The sequence below is a fragment of the Cebidichthys violaceus genome, unplaced genomic scaffold (assembly GCF_023349555.1).
Source record: "Cebidichthys violaceus isolate CVI_PGR_0920_01 unplaced genomic scaffold, fCebVio1.0.p SCAF_65, whole genome shotgun sequence".
Lineage (NCBI taxonomy): Eukaryota > Metazoa > Chordata > Actinopteri > Perciformes > Stichaeidae > Cebidichthys > Cebidichthys violaceus.
Genome location: NW_027176872.1, coordinates 626,952 through 646,363, shown reverse-complemented (window position 1 = coordinate 646,363; position 19,412 = coordinate 626,952). Strand labels below are relative to the sequence as shown.

Genomic DNA, 19,412 nt, shown 5'->3' with positions numbered 1-19,412 from the left:
AGTTCGGAGTAGCCATGGAGAAGGACTTTCGGTCGGCACCAAGGTGTTTCTGGAAAACCATCCGGAACCTCAGGAGGGGGCAACGGGGAAACATCCAAGCTGTATACAGTAAGGATGGGACTCTGTTGACTTCAACTGAGGGGGTAATCGGGCGGTGGAAGGAGCACTTTGAGGAACTCCTGAATCCGACTAATACGCCCTTTATGGTAGAGGCAGAGCTGGAGGCTGATGGGGGAGCATCATCAATTTCCCTGGTGGAAGTCAATGAGGTAGTCAAACAACTCCACAGTGGCAAAGCCCCAGGGATTGATGAGATCCGTCCAGAAATGCTGAAGGCACTGGATTTGGAGGGGCTGTCTTGGATGACACGTCTCTTCAACATTGTGTGGAGGTCTGGGACGGTGCCTAGGGAGTGGCAGACCAGGGTGGTGGTTCCCCTGTTCAAAAAGGGGGACCAGAGGGTGTGTGCCAATTACCACAGTATCACACTACTCAGCCTCCCTGGTAAAGTCTACTCCAAGGTGCTGGAAAGGAGGGTTCGGCCGATAGTCAAACCTCGGATTGAAGAGGAACAATGCAGATTCCGTCCTGGCCGTGGAACAACGGACCAGCTCTTCACTCTCGCAAGGATCCTGGAGGGGGCTTGGGCATACGCCCATCCGGTCTACATGTGTTTTGTGGACCTGGAGAAGGTGTATGACCGGGTCCCCCGGGAGATACTGTGGGGGGTGCTGCGGGAGTATGGGGTGAGGGGGCCACTTCTGGAGGCCATCCAATCCCTGTACGCCCAAAGCGAGAGCTGTGTCCGGGTTCTCGGCAGTAAGTCGGACTCGTTTCCGGTGAGGGTTGGCCTCCGCCAGGGCTGCGCTTTGTCACCAATCCTGTTTGTATTATTCATGGACAGGATATCGAGGCGTAGTCGTGGGGAGGAGTGTTTACAGTTCGGTGGGCTGAGGATTGCATCGCTGCTGTTTGCAGATGATGTGGTCCTGATGTCTTCATCAGGCTGTGACCTCCAGCACTCACTGGATTGGTTCGCAGCCGAGTGTGAAGCGGTTGGGATGAGGATCAGCACCTCTAAATCTGAGGCCATGGTTCTCAGCAGGAAACCGGTGGATTGCCCACTCCGGGTAGGGAATGAGTCCTTACCCCAAGTGAAGGAGTTCAAGTACCTCAGGGTCTTGTTCGCGAGTGAGGGAACAATGGAACGTGAGATTGGCCGGAGAATCGGAGCAGCTGGGGCGGTATTGCAGTCGCTCTACCGCACCGTTGTGATGAAAAGAGAGCTGAGCCGCAAGGCAAAGCTCTCTATCTGCCGGGCAATCTTCGTTCCTACCCTCACCTATGGTCATGTGGACTGGGTCATGACCGAAAGAATTACATTGCAGGTACAAGCGGCCGAAATGGGTTTCCTCAGGAGGGTGGCTGGCATCTCCCTTAGAGATAGAGTGAGACGTTCGGTCATCCGTGAGGGACTCGGAGTAGAGCCGCTGCTCCTTTGCGTGGAAAGGAGCCAGTTGAGGTGGTTCGGACATCTGGTAAGGATGCCACCTGGGCGCCTCCCTAGGGAGGTGTTCCAGGCACGACCAGCTGGGAGGAGACCCCGAGGGAGGCCCAGGACCAGGTGGAGGGACTATATCTCCAAACTGGCCTGGGAGCGCCTTGGGATCCCCCAGTCAGAGCTGGCTGATGTGGCTCGGGAAAGGGAAGTTTGGGGTCCCCTGCTGGAGCTGTTGCCCCCGCGACCCAATCCCGGATATGCGGTTGAAGATGAGATGAGAGATGAGAACATGCTCTAGAAGAAACACAACATACAAGTATGAACCTGAAAATTAGCATAATATGTATCCTTTCAATAACCAGTATTCTTTTTATAGATCACTGTTGTGTTAAACCGATTATAACACAATATTTTTGGGGAACATATGATGAAGGGGTATGTGTGGATTTGTTTGAGTTTATGACAAAAGATTATCTGCTACTTTCACTTAACATCTGATAATTAGCACTAAACCCAAAGCACAGTAAAAGTCCTGCATTCCAAATAATAAGTAAAAGTACGTTTTAGCATCAAAATATACTTTAAGCAACAAAAGTAAGTCATTTTGCAGAATGGTCCTTTTCATAATAATATATATGATATTATTGGATCATAATAAGTGAGTTATAAGTTATAAGTTTAAACTGTCACTATATTCTGAAAGTAGTACAGGAGACGGATAATGGATGTAGTGGAGTAGAAGATTACTGGAGCATTAAAATGGAAATTCTAGTACATGTACCTCAAAATTGCACTTAAGTACAGAACTTGAGTAAATGCACTAATTATCATATGTACTACTACTTTCTTATGAGTGAGCTGACGATAAACCCCTTTGCTCCTCCTCAGGTACACTGGTCCAGAGTACTGTGGGATCATGAGCGACAAAAAGGGGCCTTTCTCTGGTTGCCATGGTAGCGTGCCCGTAGCAGAGATTGTGTCAGACTGTTTGTATGACGTCTGCATCAATGAAGGACGGAAAGAGGTACTGTGTGAGGCCCTGAGCAGCTACGTGGCAGAGTGCCAGGAGGCGGGAGCATCTGTGTTCGCATGGAGACAACTGGGCAACTGCTGTGAGTTTACACACAGTACATTTATGTAGACTGAAACACTACAGACAGACTTGAAGTCACTCACCTCAATGTTCTAAATTAAAACTGAACACTGGCTATAAATTTATATCTGTGAAAGGACGGAGGAATCACATTCACCACACAGGGCATCCCTGTTGATTCAATCCGGTTTCTGATGACACATAACTCCAAATAACTCATAATAGCTCAAAGCATACTGAAAATGTCGCTAAAATCAATATTTAAGTAACAACTTTATCGACTAGAGGACCTCACAGGTGCTTTTAAGTTGACCCTGGACAAAAGTCCAAAGGTGGGTCCAAATTACATTTAGTCTGAATGTTCTCTCCCTCCCATCTCCACACCCCATCTTACCCTATCTGGCTCCTCTCTCCCCTAACAAGGTCCTCAACCTTGTTACGTCTAACCGCCCCACCACGTGCCCCCTTGACCCGATCCCTTCCCCTCTTCTTCAGGCTATTGCGACTGAACTCCTTCCTTTCCTCACCCACCTCATCAACATATCTCTTGTTTCAGGATGCTTTCCCATGGCCTTCAAGACTGCCAGAGTCACCCCCCTTCTGAAGAAACCATCACTTGACCCCTCTGATGTCAAGAACGTCAGACTGGTTTCTCTTCTACCCTTTCTATCCAAAACACTTGAACGTGCTGTCTTTAACCAACTGTCTTCCTATCTCCACCAAAACAGCCTTTTGGACCCCCACCAGTCCGGGTTCAAAGTGGGTCACTCGACAGAGACGGCCCTCCTTGCGGTGACAGAGTCGCTTCACGGCGCGAGAGCTAACTCTCTCTCCTCTGTCCTGATTCTCCTGGACCTGTCTGCGGCGTTTGACACTGTGAACCATCAAATCCTCCTCTCCACCCTCGAGGGGATGGGCGTCTCAGGCTCTGCACTCTCCCTGTTTGCATCCTACCTGACGGGTCGATCCCACCAGGTGACCTTGAGGGGGGTCGTGTCGGAACCACGCATGCTGACTATGGGGATTCCGCAAGGTTCAGTCCTGGGCCCCCTTCTCTTCTCGCTCTACACAACATCTCTGGGTTCTGTTATTCGCTCGCATGACTTCTCCTACCATTGTTATGCCGATGACACCCAACTGGTCTTGTCATTTCCCCCCGGTGACACCCAAGTAGAGACGCGCATCGCTGCATGTTTGGCTGACATCTCGAAGTGGATGACGACACACCACCTCAAGCTCAACCTAGACAAAACTGAGCTACTGTTCCTCCCGGGGAAGGGTTGCCCGCACCGGGACCTGTCCATCACCATTGATGATACCGTGGTGACGCCAACTCGGACTGCGAAGAACCTGGGTGTGACTCTGGATGACCAACTGTCATTCTCAGCAAACATTTCATCCATTACACGCTCCTGCAGATTCCTGCTCTACAACATCAGGAGGATTCGTCCCTTCCTCACTGACGAGACGGCGCAGGTTCTCATCCAGGCTCTTGTCATCTCCCGCCTGGAGTACTGCAACTCTCTACTCGCCGGAGCCCCGGCGTCGGCCATCAGACCTCTGGAGCTTGTCCAGAAAGCCGCAGCTCGCCTGGTGTTCAATCGCCCCAAGTTCTCCCACGCAACTTCCTTTCTCCGTTCTCTACACTTGCTACCTGTAAGAGCTCGCATCCAGTTTAAGACTCTGGTGCTAGTCTATAGGGCAGTGAAAGGAACAGCTCCTTCGTATCTCCAGGCCATGGTCAAGCCCTACACCCCCGCCCGACCACTTCGCTCTGCTTGGAAAAGGAAATGTACTTATGACTTCTGGTGACTAGTAGTTCTTTTGATTACCAATGTTGAATGCACTTATTGTAAGTCGCTTTGGATAAAAGCGTCTGCTAAATGACTGTAATGTAATGTAATGCTGAGATATTTAGAAATTAATATAATTCTGGATAAATACATCTGCATAAATCTACAATCTAAAAGGTAAAAACTTGGATAGAATAGTTTAAAAATGGTGTTTTGAATGTGCTTTGGCTCGAGAGGTCACTGTGTGGGATAGCCCCGCGCTCCTCCTTCTCTCTGTCCGTCCATCTTCTAAACTTTTCCCTGCTCTTGTTGTTGTGCCTTCAGCTATTGAGTGTCCAGCCCACAGCCAATACAAGCTGTGCGGCTCGGCATGTCCCCCTACCTGTGGTGCTCAGCCGGACGTTTGCCCTGAGATCTGTGTGGAAGGCTGTTTCTGTGACCCGGGATATGTGCTGAATGGTCAAAAGTGAGTATAATGTACCCCCCCCCCCACCTGTTCCTGACTAATGTCTTCCGTACTGACCTCGTCCCTGCGCTCAGATTGACATCCTTTTGTTCTGGGTGTCTTTGCTTCTGTCAGGTGTGTTATCAGGGAGAAGGGCTGCGGCTGTAGCCATGACGGCCATTACTACCACCCGGGTGTGACGTTCTGGGCCGACTCGCTGTGTGAGGAGAAATGTGTGTGTGACGCGGCGACACAAAAGGTGAAATGCGAGCGGACAGGCTGTCGAACCGGAGAGAAGTGCGGCGTCGTGAACGGGGTCCAAGACTGCTACCCAGTCAGCTTTGAGACTTGCAGCGCACGCGGAGATCCGCACTTCAGCTCCTTCGATGGACGCAAGTTCGACTTCCAGGGCAACTGTGTCTACAGGCTGGTCAGTGTGCGTGCAGACACCACGGGTCTGACACCCTTTGAGGTGAGCTGAGCACCAAACAATGCAGTGCACCATGAAGGTCTCCACCACACGTCCACTGGGACGCTTCTTTACATTTACACAATAGATTGTGCAAATTGAAATCAACACAGAAACAGGAGTTTGATTTGGGAAAATAATAATAATAATTATTTATTTATATAGCACTTTGACAGACAAAGCAGAAAAAGCAAGGTAATAATAACAATAAGAGAAAGCTCAGTGAGACAGTCGACACGATACAAATCAACTGAGAAATAAATATAATAAATAATAACAATAATACTAATTTAGTAAAATAATTTAGTAAAATCAACAAATAAAAATAAAACAGAAAAGCGACGACACCACATAAAAGCCAGTCTATAAAAATGTGTTTTAAGAAGTCATTTAAAAGAGATTACCGATTCTTCGAGATGAGATTTCTTCAATAACTTGCATATCACTGACACACTTTTAAGTACATTTTGATGATGATGCTTTTGTACCTTTTAGTGATATTTTACACATAGGAATTTTCCTTGTAACGGAGTATTTTTAAATGGGGATATTTCTGCTTTTACTTTTGTTAAAGATCTGAGAAAAAAAAGACTCCTTTCTTGTACCTGTACATCAATGTCAAAAAAACAAAGATTTGCTTCATATATCCTAACTAAATCATCCATTGGATTTGTTTCCTTTTCCTCCTATCGGTCCTCTCTACTCCTCTTTCGGTGAATTGCAGGTCATCCTGGAGAATAACAACCGTGGCAACAAGAGAGTGTCATACGCTAAAGTGGTGACTGTTAATATCTATGGCAACACGTACACGCTGTCAGTGGACGACCCAGGCAGAGTGCTGGTGAGGAACACACACACACACACACACATACACACACACACACACACACACACACACACACACACACACACACAAACACCTTCTCTGAGGGCTGCAGTGTGATCAAACATGGCTTAAATTTTTGCCTGACGTTACTCTTGCGATTTGTTTTGACTGTGTGGTTGGGACGTTTCTGTCTGTGCCGCTGTGTGCCCACATAAACTATCATGCAGCGCATGTGTGACCTGCAAAAACATGGCCGTACAAGGCCCATCGGCTGAATTCCCTCATGTTTACTGAGGTAATAAATCAAGAGAGAAGTAGGGCCATTTTCTCATAGACTTCTATAGAATCAGACTTCTTTTTGCAACCAAAGGAGTCGCCCCCTGATGGCCAGTAGAAATGTCATGATGACATTGTTTCCAAATCACCTGAAACATATCTGTGGCATTTCTCTACTCTCTTTCCTGTTACTTACCAATATTCAAGCAATGAGCTAATATTGCCCCCAGCATGGGAAGTAGAAGTACAAATACAACCCATAACCCAATGTGTGTGTGTGTGTGTGTGTGTGTGTGTATATTTTCTGCAGGTTGACGGACTTGACAACAACCTACCCTTCACCAATTCATCCGATCAGTCATTGGTCCAGGTTTATAGGAGACACAGACTGGCTATCCTTGAGACCAACTTTCTGAAGGTATAAACACCAAAGCATACACCGCCATTCATAAAGTATCTATAAAACATTTAAGTCAACCTTTGTCTTAACTTTAATGTGATTAGGGCCATCAAAACATATTGCGTTGACTACACGTGTTACAAGTACCGTGAGTACCTTGGCTGCTTGCATAAAAACAATAGGTCAACACTTCTAGTATTAAGAACAATTTAGTTGTGAACACATTTTGGATTGTAGCCACGTTCTCTTATAGTCACAGTGAAACGGATGTTAGAGCGTCTTTAGCTTCTGTATTGTGACCTATGACCCAGTGAACACAGTATTTGAGTGGTGTGCAGTCACAAGAGGGAATTAAATCATATCCTTTGTATTTGATTGGACCGTTTCAAAGTGGGCGGGCTTAGAATGTACAGCGCTATAGAGGACTGTGTCTCCTCACACACCTCTTTCGTCACTAAAAGTCGCTAAGCAGGTTGATTGATGGACGGATGTCATGATATCATTGAAGAAATGGAAGAAAAGATGAATGGATTTTTATACAAAAATACACTAAAAAGATGATTTCTGCTTTGCAATTTTTTTACAATAACTTAAAGGTCTCATTTTGTTGAAAGCGAGATTTCCAGGTCTTTTTTGATTGTAAAGAAGGTCTATTTACTTTTTACTGTGAACGTATCAAAAAACTCAATCTACAGAGAAACGCACACAGCCAGTATTCAGAAAGTGTGCCAATGAGAGCAGACTGGTGCTTTTTTTTGCATACAGTACGAGGATGTGATCTTAATGGATTAAAAGGGACAGTTTTAATTTAATTTCGACTTAAAGAGCGAATTATAGAACACAAGGCCTCTAAAAGTAATGTCGTAACTAACTCTGTTACAAAACATTTTAATATGAAGAAGGGAAGCAATAAGCTAATAAGGTGATTAATTCCAAAGGTATGGATGATGAGGACTTATAAATTAATGTGTTTATAGAATGTAATTTACATAAATTCTTAACTATTTTCAAATCGCTCATTTATGTGCTTAAAGGGAAAGTTTGTTGATTTCTAACCAGCTTTGTATCGTTAAGAATGTGTAATACATGCAAATGAACAGTGTCTAACTCCCCTCCAGATTAAAATTTGAAAAATGTTAGAGACCTCCTTAACGGCATTCATAGTCTGTTTCAGTGATGTGTAGTGGTACTCTTAATGCCTGCCAATATGTCTCAGCTTGAACTTTGACATAACTTTCCTTTTATATTCACATTGTTAAAGGTCTCCTTTGACTTTGCGAGTGCAGTGAGGGTGGACCTGGCGAGTAGTTATCACAACGCAATCTACGGCCTTTGTGGAAACTTCAATGGTGACCCTGCTGATGACCTCATGTTGCCTAATGGGAAGTTGGCTTCCAACGCCAATGAGTTTGGACAGAGCCAGTGGGTGGCGGACGTGAAGGGCTGCTCCCGTGACTGTAAGCAGCTGATGCTGTGCTATTTATCTTCACTATTGTGCTCTGCATCGTTAGTGCCTTTTTTAGGGCCATTGTAGGTAAACTAAATAATTGTTATGGAGTTGGGGGAGGGGGTAATATTTGGAGAAAAATGTCTCAATTACCGAGGTTAAAGTCTTTATAATTTATAAACACCTGGTGCTGAAATGAAAGAGAAACACCTTTGTTTAGTCAAAGACAGAAGTTGTAGAGAAATATTGGTATTTATTTATGACGTGTATATTAATCTTTCAGGACCTTCCATATTAACCATGGACTGTATATCAGAAGATATTAACACCTACTTTAGGTGCAACAAATTCAGAGTTTTTTTCATAAATTTATGAATTTATAATTTGTTCAAGTTTTTCCCGTAAAATTGCCACTGTAATCTCAGAGAATGACCACGTTTCTTTTTTTGGTAGGTGTTAATATCTTTTGTTTTGTTTACACAGAATATATCCCCTTTACCCCGTCATACTCACAGACATGCACCTCTTTATGAAAATATATGCCAATTTTACACATCAGTGTCATATCAAGTCACGATGGCAATCTTACTCGGGTGGACCTGGTTGGAGGGGCACTAAGGGTGCACAAATGATCTGCACTGCCGTTCACACTATGAATGGATTCAGTTATAAGGTTGAAAGAACATTCTGCAAATAAACAAATCACAATTATTAGCCATTTTAGCTATCATTAGTTATCATTTATGTAAAGATTACCATGCTTCTCATAGCTGGTGCTCACCGACCCCATTCATTGCATAAGGGCTTTATCAATGGCAGATGATATCAGCTGTTTGAGTGACATGTAATGTGACCATGTCTCTATTGATGCCTTTGTGCTGCCAGGTAAAGACTGCGCTCAGCCGCTCCCCCCCAACTTCAAACCACCCGCCTACACGTCGGTCTGTGATGTCATGACAGCAAAGGACGGACCCATGAATGACTGCATAGGCCGAGTAGATTCCAAGCAGTACCACGCCGACTGCATCTATGATTTGGTGCTTAATGAAGGTCAACAGGAAGCAGCCTGCAGCATCATCAGTGACTACGTGGAGGAGTGTCAGAGAAACGGAGGCTGCGTGAAGTCATGGCGGACGAGGCACTTCTGCTGTAAGCGCTCTGTGACAGATAATGTGACTTTTCTTGTATTTGTGTGTTTGTGATCTGAGTGCTATTCTGTGTGTGTGTGTGTGTGTGTGTGTGTGTGTGTGTGTGTGTGTGTGTGTGTGTGTCACAGGGATGAAGTGTTCAGCTAACAGTATGTACAGTGTCACGGCTCCTGGATGTCCGGCCAGCTGCATCTCTAAATCTCCATCCGCCAACTGTGAGACCCCGCCCAGCGAGGGCTGTATGTGTAACCCCGGTTACCTGCTGAGTCAGGTAATCCTCCACACTGCCCCGGCCTTCTTCAATTACAGTGACACATGACTTTCATCAAAAAAGGAAAGGCCAAGGTTGTCCTCTGGCAAAAAAAGTTTAAAAACCTTGAATCAGATGCTGTTTCATGGATAAAATGCTAAAATGCACAGTAAGTCTGCCCTAAATCATACCCTGCTTTATGGTCTATTTGACTCTAAATGGACCATAATTTACTTAATGAACATCATGCTGTATTGAAGAAGACTTGAAACTAGAGATTGAGACCATAAACTCATGTTTACAAAATTTCAGTGAATTAAAAACAGAAGTGCAGAAGTGGTTAGTGACTCGACCAAAACATATGACCCAGGAAACTGGGGAATACTGACATTTAGGAGCAAGATTAAGATAGATCTTGTTTATATCTTGTTTATATAATTTATCATTGGATTCATGTAACCAATGTACTATTTTGAACCGAATTACACCATGTGCAATACAGAAAAAAGAGGTGCGAATACGCAAAGTTGTATCTTCCAAAACTTCTCCCAGAATAGTTTCTCCAATATCCATTCCTCAGATAGCTTTAGTTTGATCCCATGTATATCAGATCTTTTTTTGAATTACATCATGTGTTTTGGATATTGCACCCTTACTATAAGGGTCAACATAGAGAACTGAGTACGTTAAGTCTTTTGGAAGACGGTTGGGACAGCATGTAAAAAAAATTTACAGGCAAAGCTGTGGACCTAAAATAATGAGACTTTGGCAAACTGTGGTCCTGGCACAGAGATGCGAAACTGTTTCAACAAAGATTCAGTGATTAAATTTGAGTTTAAAGTCTGGGTTTTGATATTCCACAGCGATCAAAAATTAAATTGGAGTTTAACTTGCCAAAATTGAATTTGCCAATACTTAAGCCTGGCAATGTAAGGCAAGGCAAGGCAAGTTTATTTGTATAGCACATTTCAACAACAAGGCAATTCAAAGTGCTTCACATAAAACCATTAAAATCAAACATCAAATTAACATCAAAACATAATGCAAAAGAAAGGAGATTTAAAAACAATTAAGAAACATTAAAATCAGTCATTAAAACACTAAAAAGCTAAAAACAGTGCAGTGCAGTTTAAGAAATAAAATACAGTAGTAAAATGCAGAAATTGATTAAAATCCTTGAATGTGGTTCAATCAAAGGCAGCAACAAACAGAAAAGTCTTCAGTCTGGATTTAAAGGAGCTGAGGGTCTCTGCAGACCTGCAGCTTTCTGGGACTTTGTTCCAGATATGTGGAGCAGAAAAACTGAACGCTGCTTCTCCGTGTTTAGTCCTGACTCTGGGAACAGAAAGTAGACCGGTCCCAGACGACCTAAGGGGTCGGGATGGTTCATATGGTAGCAGCAGATCAGAGATGTATTTTGGCCCTAAACCATTCAGTGCTTTATAAACCAACAGCAGGATTTTAAAGTCAATTCTTTGTTGGACAGGAAGCCAGTGCAAAGACCTCAGAACTGGAGTGATGTGATCCACTTTCTTGGTCTTAGTGAGGACTCGAGCTGCAGCGTTCTGAATCAGCTGCAGCTTTCTGACTGACTTTTTACAGAGACCTGTGAACACACCGTTACAGTGGTCCAGTCTACTGAAAATAAATGCATGGACAAGTTTTTCCAAATCCTGTTGAGACATAAGTCCTCTAATCCTTGATATGTTCTTCAGGTGATAGTAGGCTGATTTTGTGATTGTCTTGATGTGGCTGTTCAGGTTGAGGTCTGAATCCATAACTACACCTAGGTTTCTGGCTTTGTTTGTGGTTTTTAACATCAGTGATTGAAGCTGAGCGCTGACTTTCAATCGTTCATCCTTGGTACCAAAAACAATTACTTCCGTTTTATCTTTGTTTAATTGAAGAAAATTCTGGCACATCCAGTTGTTGATTTGTTCAATGCATTTAGCCAGTCCCTGTATGGGATTATAGTCTCCTGGTGATATAGTTATGTAGATTTGTGTGTCGTCTGCATAATTATGATAACACACTTTGTTGTTTTCCATAATCTGAGCTAGTGGAAGCATGTAGATGTTGAACAGAAGAGGCCCCAGTATTGAACCTTGGGGAACACCACATGTCATTTTCGTCAGCTCTGATGTGTAATTAGCTACAGACACAAAGTATTCTCTGTCCTTCAAGTAGGATTCAAACCAGTTGAGTGCTGTGCCAGAGAGTCCCACCCAGATTTTTAGTCTTTCTAGTAGTATGTCATGGTCGACCGTGTCGAATGCAGCACTGAGGTCCAATAATACTAAGACTGAAATTCTGCCATTGTCTGTGTTTAAGTGGATGTCGTTGAAAACCTTAACAAGAGCAGTTTCAGTACTGTGGTGCTGTCGAAAGCCTGACTGGAAGACATCAAAACTGTTATTTACAGCCAAGAAGTTGTTCAGTTGTTGAAAAACCGCTTTTTCATGTAGGCTGCCCGATAGTTGCATTCAGAAGGGTCTTGTAACACAGTGACAGTGTCCTGACTGAACTTTGACCTTCCAGGATCGCTGTGTGCCGCTGGCTCAGTGCGGCTGCAACGTCAACGGTCGGTACATTGTGTCTGGTGAGAAGTTCTACGCTGACTCTGACTGCCAGCGCCTGTGTAGATGCCACCGTGGGATGGTGGCCTGTCAAGACAAACCCTGCACAGGAAAGAAAAGCTGTGGAGTGCGGAAGGGAGTGAGGGGTTGCTACACCGCAGGATAGAACGGAAACCAATGTAGAACTTCTTCTCTTCATCTAAGAATATATCCAGCAATGTTGTGTTTATACTGTAAGCTATCATTATAATTATAACATTTATATTCAGTTACACAAGCTACAGATAATCTGTACAGTGATAATCTGTACAGTGATTGTTGTAACTGTGGATGATTACAGTATGTAATGTTTGTAAGTCACTTCTAACACATATACAGTACATTTCAGTCTTTACTAATCAATTCTTTTCTAATGATCATTAAACGCATGTCAGCAACTTCCCCGTCTGTTGTGTCTGTGATTGACCCACATGCATATTGACCATTACCGTGCATCATTTCTACTCTATTCTAAAAATGATACACTGAGATACTGATCGCTGAGCAGGTCCACTGTTATGATGAAGACACCTGCAGTGCTGGACCGGAGTACTACAAGTTACACGCTGCTTTATACTTGTGCTTTACTACATTTTAGAGGGAAATGTACTTGCCACTGCTATATTTGACATGATGCATTTTTCAAATCTAATAAAGGCTATATACATTTATTTCACATTAAAGCGGACAAGTCGTGAGAACTCAATTATTCCCATTAGACTAGCAAAGAAAGACAATCTTTGCTATTTTCTAAATTCTGTATGTCAAGCACAAGTTAAATACTTCCCTAAAAGTTAGTTATTGCATTGTGATTACATTCCTGTATTTGACTTGTATTACTGTATCTCAATTCTTCTGATTCTTCCGTCTGCAGTTAAACTGCTCACATGATTTCCATCATCACAGCTTTGGCTTGCAAGAGCTGTTCCAAAACACAGCATACTTCTGTTCAAAATTGTGTTCGGAGAGAAGACTGAATCCATCTTCAGTACAAGTCAAATATGTCATCTCAATGAATGTGTTCATTTCTATATTTGACCTATTTACAAGTAGATGAAAGAGAAAACATAAAAAACATCAGTGCTGACAATGTCTTGTAACATCAATCACACACTTGAGTCCATCTTTAAAAAGTTGTGGTAGATTATTGACAGCATTGTCCAGCAGTACACTCACATCTCTGCACTGCAGAGCAATCTCTCTGCAGCTTCCTGGTCCTGTGCTCTGTGAAACGGATTGCTGCCAAAGTGTGACACTCGTGTCAATGAGCCCACCTCTTGTTCATACCAGTCTGCAGCCACTGATGCATCCAGCTTTTTTGGGCATCCCTCTCTAGCCAAGTAACTAGGGATCCCCTTCCCTATAATAAGAATTGCATCTTTAACAATGGTTTTCTCTTTAAAATAAAATTGTTCTAATAAAATGAACACCATCAGTGATAACTTAAGTTTGACTATTTTAAAAATAGTAACAAATCTGAAGGTCTGCATACCCCTAGAGCTCCAGAGATCATTCTGAGGGGTCACAAGACAGGTAACATGGTAGCAAAGAAGAAAAGGGAACAAATTAATCTGGTTTTTGCTCTTGTCTTGTGAGATTTGGAGAAAAAAATTGAAAATGTTCAGGATCAAACTTTCTGTATCTCACTGGCAATAAAACTGATGTCATTTTATTTGGACCACATGCATTTGACCAACATTATACCTTCTCATTTTGGCCCTTTGACTACTTCTGTTTAACCAGTCAATTCAGGTTTTAAGTGTGACAAATCAATGAGGTAGTTAAATTATGTATGTTTAATAAGAATAAACCAAACGTCTCTTTATTTTTCAATTGTCTTTGCATTTATTGCGTCGTGATCAACACATGTTCACTCGTCCATGTACGCCCAAACCTCTCTGAATGAACAGCTCTCTTGCCGGGTACGGTGGCGCGCGCCTGTAATCCAAGTTACCGGGAGGCTGAGGCTGGAGGATCGTTTGAGCTCAGGAGGTCTGAACTGCAGCAGACTATGAAGATCGGGTGTCCGCACTAAGTTCGGTATCGATATGGTGCTGTTGGGGGAGCCCGGGACCACCAGGTCGTCTAAGCAGGTCAAAGCCCCCATGCCGCTCAGTAGTGTGAATAGACCCTGTAGTGCAGCCTGAGTGACACAGCGGGACCCAGTCTTTTTACACTCTTTCTACTGCTCAACAAACAGCTGGGACAACAGGATGAATGTGATGAGTTTCTGTTCATTTTGCAAATGTTTGAAATGTGTGTCTCACCTCTGTGCCTTCATGATGTCCTCGGGGTTCTTTGGGTCATGTCCTGCAGGTTACACAGCTCGGATGCCAGAGTCTGCAGGTGAGGCGGAGGTGCAGGTAGCTGGAAACATCTGGAGGTGGAGGTTCAAGCTGCACCTTTCTGTTGGTATCTGAAGGTAGAGATGAAGACTGCAGGTTACTGATGAAGGCTGCAGGAAGGATCTGAAACAGGTTGTAGGTGCAGCTGTCTCACAACATGCTGGTGGTGGCGGAGGGTGTAGGTGGAGTTTAGCTGCAGCTGTCTGCCAGAATGTGCAGGTGAAGGCGGCTGCACATTGTTTCTTCAGTCTGTAAATAGTTAAAGTAACACATTTTACCAATAAGTGTTATCCTCACACTAATGTGTTTGTTCATTTGTTTGTATTTAGTATCCTTTCCTTTTAGTTTCTTACATTACATTACATTACAGTCATTTAGCAGACGCTTTTATCCAAAGCGACTTACAATAAGTGCATTCAACATTGGTAATCAAAAGAACTACTAGTCACCAGAAGTCATAAGTACATTTCCTTTTCCAAACAAGCATCTAAGAGCATGAAGCAGAGCATAACTCAGAGCCAAAGTACAGTGCAGAAACAAGAAAAACAGTTATTGTATTCGTATTACTTATAGCACTAAGTGCAACAAGCTAGTATGAAAACAATAAGCGCTAAGTGGAAGGCTCAGGGTAGCACTTCCTGAAGAGGTGGGTTTTCAGCCTGCGCCGAAAGATGGGCAGCGACTCCGCTGTCCTGACGTCAGTGGGAAGTTCATTCCACCACTGTGGGGCCAGGACAGAAAACAGCCGTGACCGGGTCGATCGGCCGCCAGGACCTCTGAGCGACGGGGCAACCAATCGCCCTGAGGCAGCAGAGCGAAGTGGTCGGGCGGGGGTGTAAGGTTTGACCATGGCCTGGAGATAGGAAGGAGCTGTTCCTTTCACTGCCCTGTAGGCTAGCACCAGAGTCTTAAACTGGATGCGAGCTCTTACAGGTAGCCAGTGTAGAGAACGGAGAAAGGAAGTTGTGTGGGAGAACTTGGGGCGATTGAACACCAGGCGAGCTGCGGCTTTCTGGACAAGCTCCAGAGGTCTGATGGCCGACGCCGGGGCTCCGGCGAGTAGAGAGTTGCAGTACTCCAGGCGGGAGATGACAAGAGCCTGGATGAGAACCTGCGCCGTCTCGTCAGTCAGGAAGGGACGAATCCTCCTGATGTTGTAGAGCAGGAATCTGCAGGAGCGTGTAACGGATGAAATGTTTGCCGAGAATGACAGTTGGTCATCCAGGGTCACACCCAGGTTCTTCGCAGTCCGAGTTGGCGTCACCACGGTATCATCAATGGTGATGGACAGGTCCCGGTGCGGGCAACCCTTCCCCGGGAGGAACAGTAGCTCAGTTTTGTCTAGGTTGAGCTTGAGGTGGTGTGTCGTCATCCACTTCGAGATGTCAGCCAAACATGCAGCGATGCGTGTCTCTACTTGGGTGTCACCGGGGGGAAATGACAAGACCAGCTGGGTGTCATCGGCATAACAATGGTAGGAGAAGTCATGCGAGCGAATAACAGAACCCAGAGATGTTGTGTAGAGCGAGAAGAGAAGGGGGCCCAGGACTGAACCTTGCGGAACCCCCGTAGTCAGCATGCGTGGTTCCGACACGGCCCCCTCCAGGTCACCTGGTAGGATCGACCCGTCAGGTAGGATGCAAACAGGGAGAGTGCAGAGCCTGAGACGCCCATCGCCTCGAGGGATGAGAGGAGGATTTGATGGTTCACAGTGTCAAATGCCGCAGACAGGTCCAGGAGAATCAGGACAGAGGAGAGAGTTAGCTCTCGCGGCGTGAAGCGACTGTCACCGCAAGGAGGGCCGTCTCTGTCGAGTGACCCACTTTGAACCCGGACTGGTGGGGGTCCAAAAGACTGTTTTGATGGAGATAGGAAGACAGTTGGTTAAAGACAGCACATTCAAGTGTTTTGGATAGAAAGGGTAGAAGAGAAACCGGTCTGAAGTTCTTGACATCAGAGGGGTCAAGTGATGGTTTCTTCAGAAGGGGGGTGACTCTGGCGGTCTTGAAGGCCGTGGGAAGGCATCCTGAAACAAGAGATGTGTTGATGAGGTGGGTGAGGAAAGGAAGGAGTTCAGTCGCAATAGACTGAAGAAGAGGGGAAGGGATCGGGTCAAGGGAGCACGTGGTGGGGCGGTTAGACGTAACAAGGTTGAGGACCTCGTTAGGGGAGAGAGGAGCCAGAAAGGGTAAGATGGGGCGTGGAGATGGGAGGGAGAGCTGTGGGGGCAGGATTGGACAGGGAGAGAGGGGCTGAGAGAAGGAGGATCTGATATCGTTTACCTTGTTGTCAAAGAAGTTGGCAAAATCATCAGGGAGAAGGGAGGAAGTAAGAGGAGGGGGTGGGGGTTGGAGGAGTGAAGTGAAATTTCAAAGAGTTTTTTAGGATTGGAAGCAGAGGTTAGGATTTTAGAGCGGAAGAACGCAGCTTTAGCAGTAGATAGAGAGGAGGAAAAAGTGGAAAGAAGAGCTTGGAAGTTAAGAAGGTCCTTCGGGAGTTTGCCTTTTCTCCATTTACGCTCAGCCTCTCTTAGGCTCCGTCTATCAGTATGCACTGAGTCCGACAGATGACTCCGGGTAAAAACCATGTGGGTAGGTGGAGGAAGTGATGGAGCAGAGGATAGGGAGAGGGAGTAGGACATGAAATAGTGGTCAGAGAGCTGGAGGGGAGTGACAGAGAGGTTAGCAGTAGAACAGTGCCTAGTGAAGATAAGATCCAGCTGGTTGCCGGCCTTGTGGGTAGGAGGAGAAGAAGAGTGGTAAAGGTCAAAGGAGGAGAGGAATGAAAGAAGAGGTTCAAGCTTGTCGGTCTGGATGTTGAAGTCACCGAGCAGGGTGAGCACCGAGCCATCGTCATGGAGGTGCGAGACTAATGTGTCGAGCTCCTCCAAGAACTCACCAAGAGGCCCTGGTGGGCGATACACAACATTAATGGTGAGCTTGACTGGATAAGTGACAGTAACAGCATGAAATTCGAAAGAGGACGGGGAGAACTGAGGAACAGAGACAAGAGAGTATTTCCATTTTGGGGAAATTAGCAGGCCAGTACCACCACCCCGCCTCGCAGCTCTGGGCGTGTGAGAGAAAGAGTACACATCTGACAGAGCTGCGGGTGTGGTGGTGTTTTCTGGTGTGATCCAGGTCTCAGTTAGAGCAAGAAAGTTAAGGGAGAGCAAGGAAGCGTAACCTGAGATGAACTCAGCTTTCGGCACTGCTGACTGGCAGTTCCAGAGCCCCCCCGCCACCACTTGCTCGCCCTGAGCTGAGAGAGTAGGATAGATGAGGTTAGTGGGGTCACGGCTCCTGAAAGCTGCCCAATGTCTACGTGACCGCCGGGCAGAGGGCCGGACAGAAATAGGATGCAAACACATGGTAGTACACGCTCGAGAAGTCTTAGCTTGACGAAGTCAGACTTGAAAAAGTCGGCCTGTTGCCTTTGTTTGCCCTAGCCTTCGTTTGCCAGACGCTTAAAAGCTGACACATCCAGCAGTGGTTAAGTACAGCTATCTACTAATTGCTCATTGTCTGCCAGGAGTGGAAGCTCCTCCTTTGTAATCAGTGAACCAGGCTTGATCAAACAAGCCGTTTCAAACAAGCAGAAACTCAGATAGCACTTCACAACTGAGGCCACTGAGACAGGCCTAAGTACAGCTATCGAGACAGTTCAAAGCAGGTTACTTTAAAACAGGCCTAAGTACAGTTTAAAGAGCAAGAACAAGATACTTATCAAATGCAGGTGAGTTTAGAAGTTCAGCTGGTCCACCAGGAGATGGATACACTGAAGTTAAAACTCAAACTGGATTAAATTAAATACTTGTAGTCATCACACAGCAGCAGGATTGATGTGTCTCAACTTTTACGCACGTGACACAGCTTCACAACTTCACTAAAGAGGCTTATTGGAAAGACATTTTCCTTCAAAGTTTAATTCAACTAAATACAGAGAGTTTGCTTCTGATAATTCCAAAATCAGCAAACAACTGTGACCCATTTGCCAACACAATCATCACATAAATACCAATTATCTGCTAATATTGTTATTTTTTTCATTTCAGCTACATCAGGGCTCTGCAATACATCACAGAAATGGATTCATCATAAGTTATTACTCACTGTGATTAATCCCATAATATCCACATCTCTTGACAGCGTTACCTGCTCTGTAACTCCATCTCTCTGACCTTCAGTCACGTCAAACTGTAAACCACGTCTTGTGCTACTGAATTATACTGTTCATATTTAAGGCTGATACAACAATCACTCAATGAAAACTAATTTACAACGAGATAGAAAAACACATTTCTAAATACTTTTGATCAAGATTTTTATACCTTAAAGAATTATTATGGACACATTATATATTATATATTATATATATTGTTATTTGAACATAAAAACAAAGAGAAAAGTGTTTGTTTGTGACTATTCACCTCTCCATCAAAATGATTGAATGTCATAAAGAAAGCCCCGTTAGTTTGCTGTATCTGTGGTGCTGCACTGACTGCTGTGATTGATGCTCATTGCTCCTCTCCTCCAGGTGGAGGCGCTGTAGGACAAACAAACAAATGCAACTGGTTTCTGAATGTTATCATGGGAACTAGAATACAAAGAAGCAATGATGAAGCTGCTATAACATGTAAAGACGTTGTTGTTGTCCCAGCTGTTTGTTGAACAGTAGAAAGAGTGTAAAAAGACTGGGTCCCGCTGCACTATAGCGTCTGTTCACAGGCGCTGAGCAGCACTGAGCAGCACAGGGGCTTTGAACTGCTCAGTCTCCGACCTGGGTCGGTGCAACACTGCTTAGA

General features: G+C 44.8%; 3 protein-coding genes across 3 annotated transcripts; 2 read left to right on the top strand and 1 right to left on the bottom strand.

The window, feature by feature from the left end:
* Positions 1–4,604: 4,604 nt before the first annotated feature.
* Positions 4,605–9,452, top strand: LOC137890473 (alpha-tectorin-like). Its single transcript, XM_068734562.1, has 7 exons — positions 4,605–4,623; positions 4,712–4,853; positions 4,968–5,304; positions 6,026–6,142; positions 6,714–6,821; positions 8,065–8,260; positions 9,136–9,452. The coding sequence occupies exons 1-7, from the start codon at positions 4,605–4,607 to the stop codon at positions 9,450–9,452; spliced, it is 1,236 nt and encodes a 411-aa protein (XP_068590663.1).
* On the top strand, positions 9,337–12,665 carry LOC137890499 (alpha-tectorin-like). The gene is made up of 3 exons (XM_068734604.1): positions 9,337–9,399; positions 9,527–9,669; positions 12,187–12,665. Exons 2-3 carry the CDS (start codon positions 9,529–9,531, stop codon positions 12,388–12,390), a joined length of 345 nt encoding a protein of 114 aa, XP_068590705.1. The 5' UTR covers positions 9,337–9,399; positions 9,527–9,528; the 3' UTR covers positions 12,391–12,665.
* A 481-nt stretch (positions 12,666–13,146) lies between these two features.
* Positions 13,147–17,900, bottom strand: LOC137890462 (uncharacterized; the record flags this gene model as incomplete). The annotated part of the gene is given in 8 exon segments (XM_068734538.1): positions 13,147–13,185; positions 14,218–14,406; positions 14,585–14,731; positions 15,255–16,204; positions 16,207–16,380; positions 16,383–16,976; positions 16,979–17,135; positions 17,202–17,900. Coding segments are annotated over 8 exon segments (2,949 nt in total), but the record flags the coding sequence as incomplete, so codon positions are not given.
* Between the last annotated feature and the right edge of the window lie 1,512 nt (positions 17,901–19,412).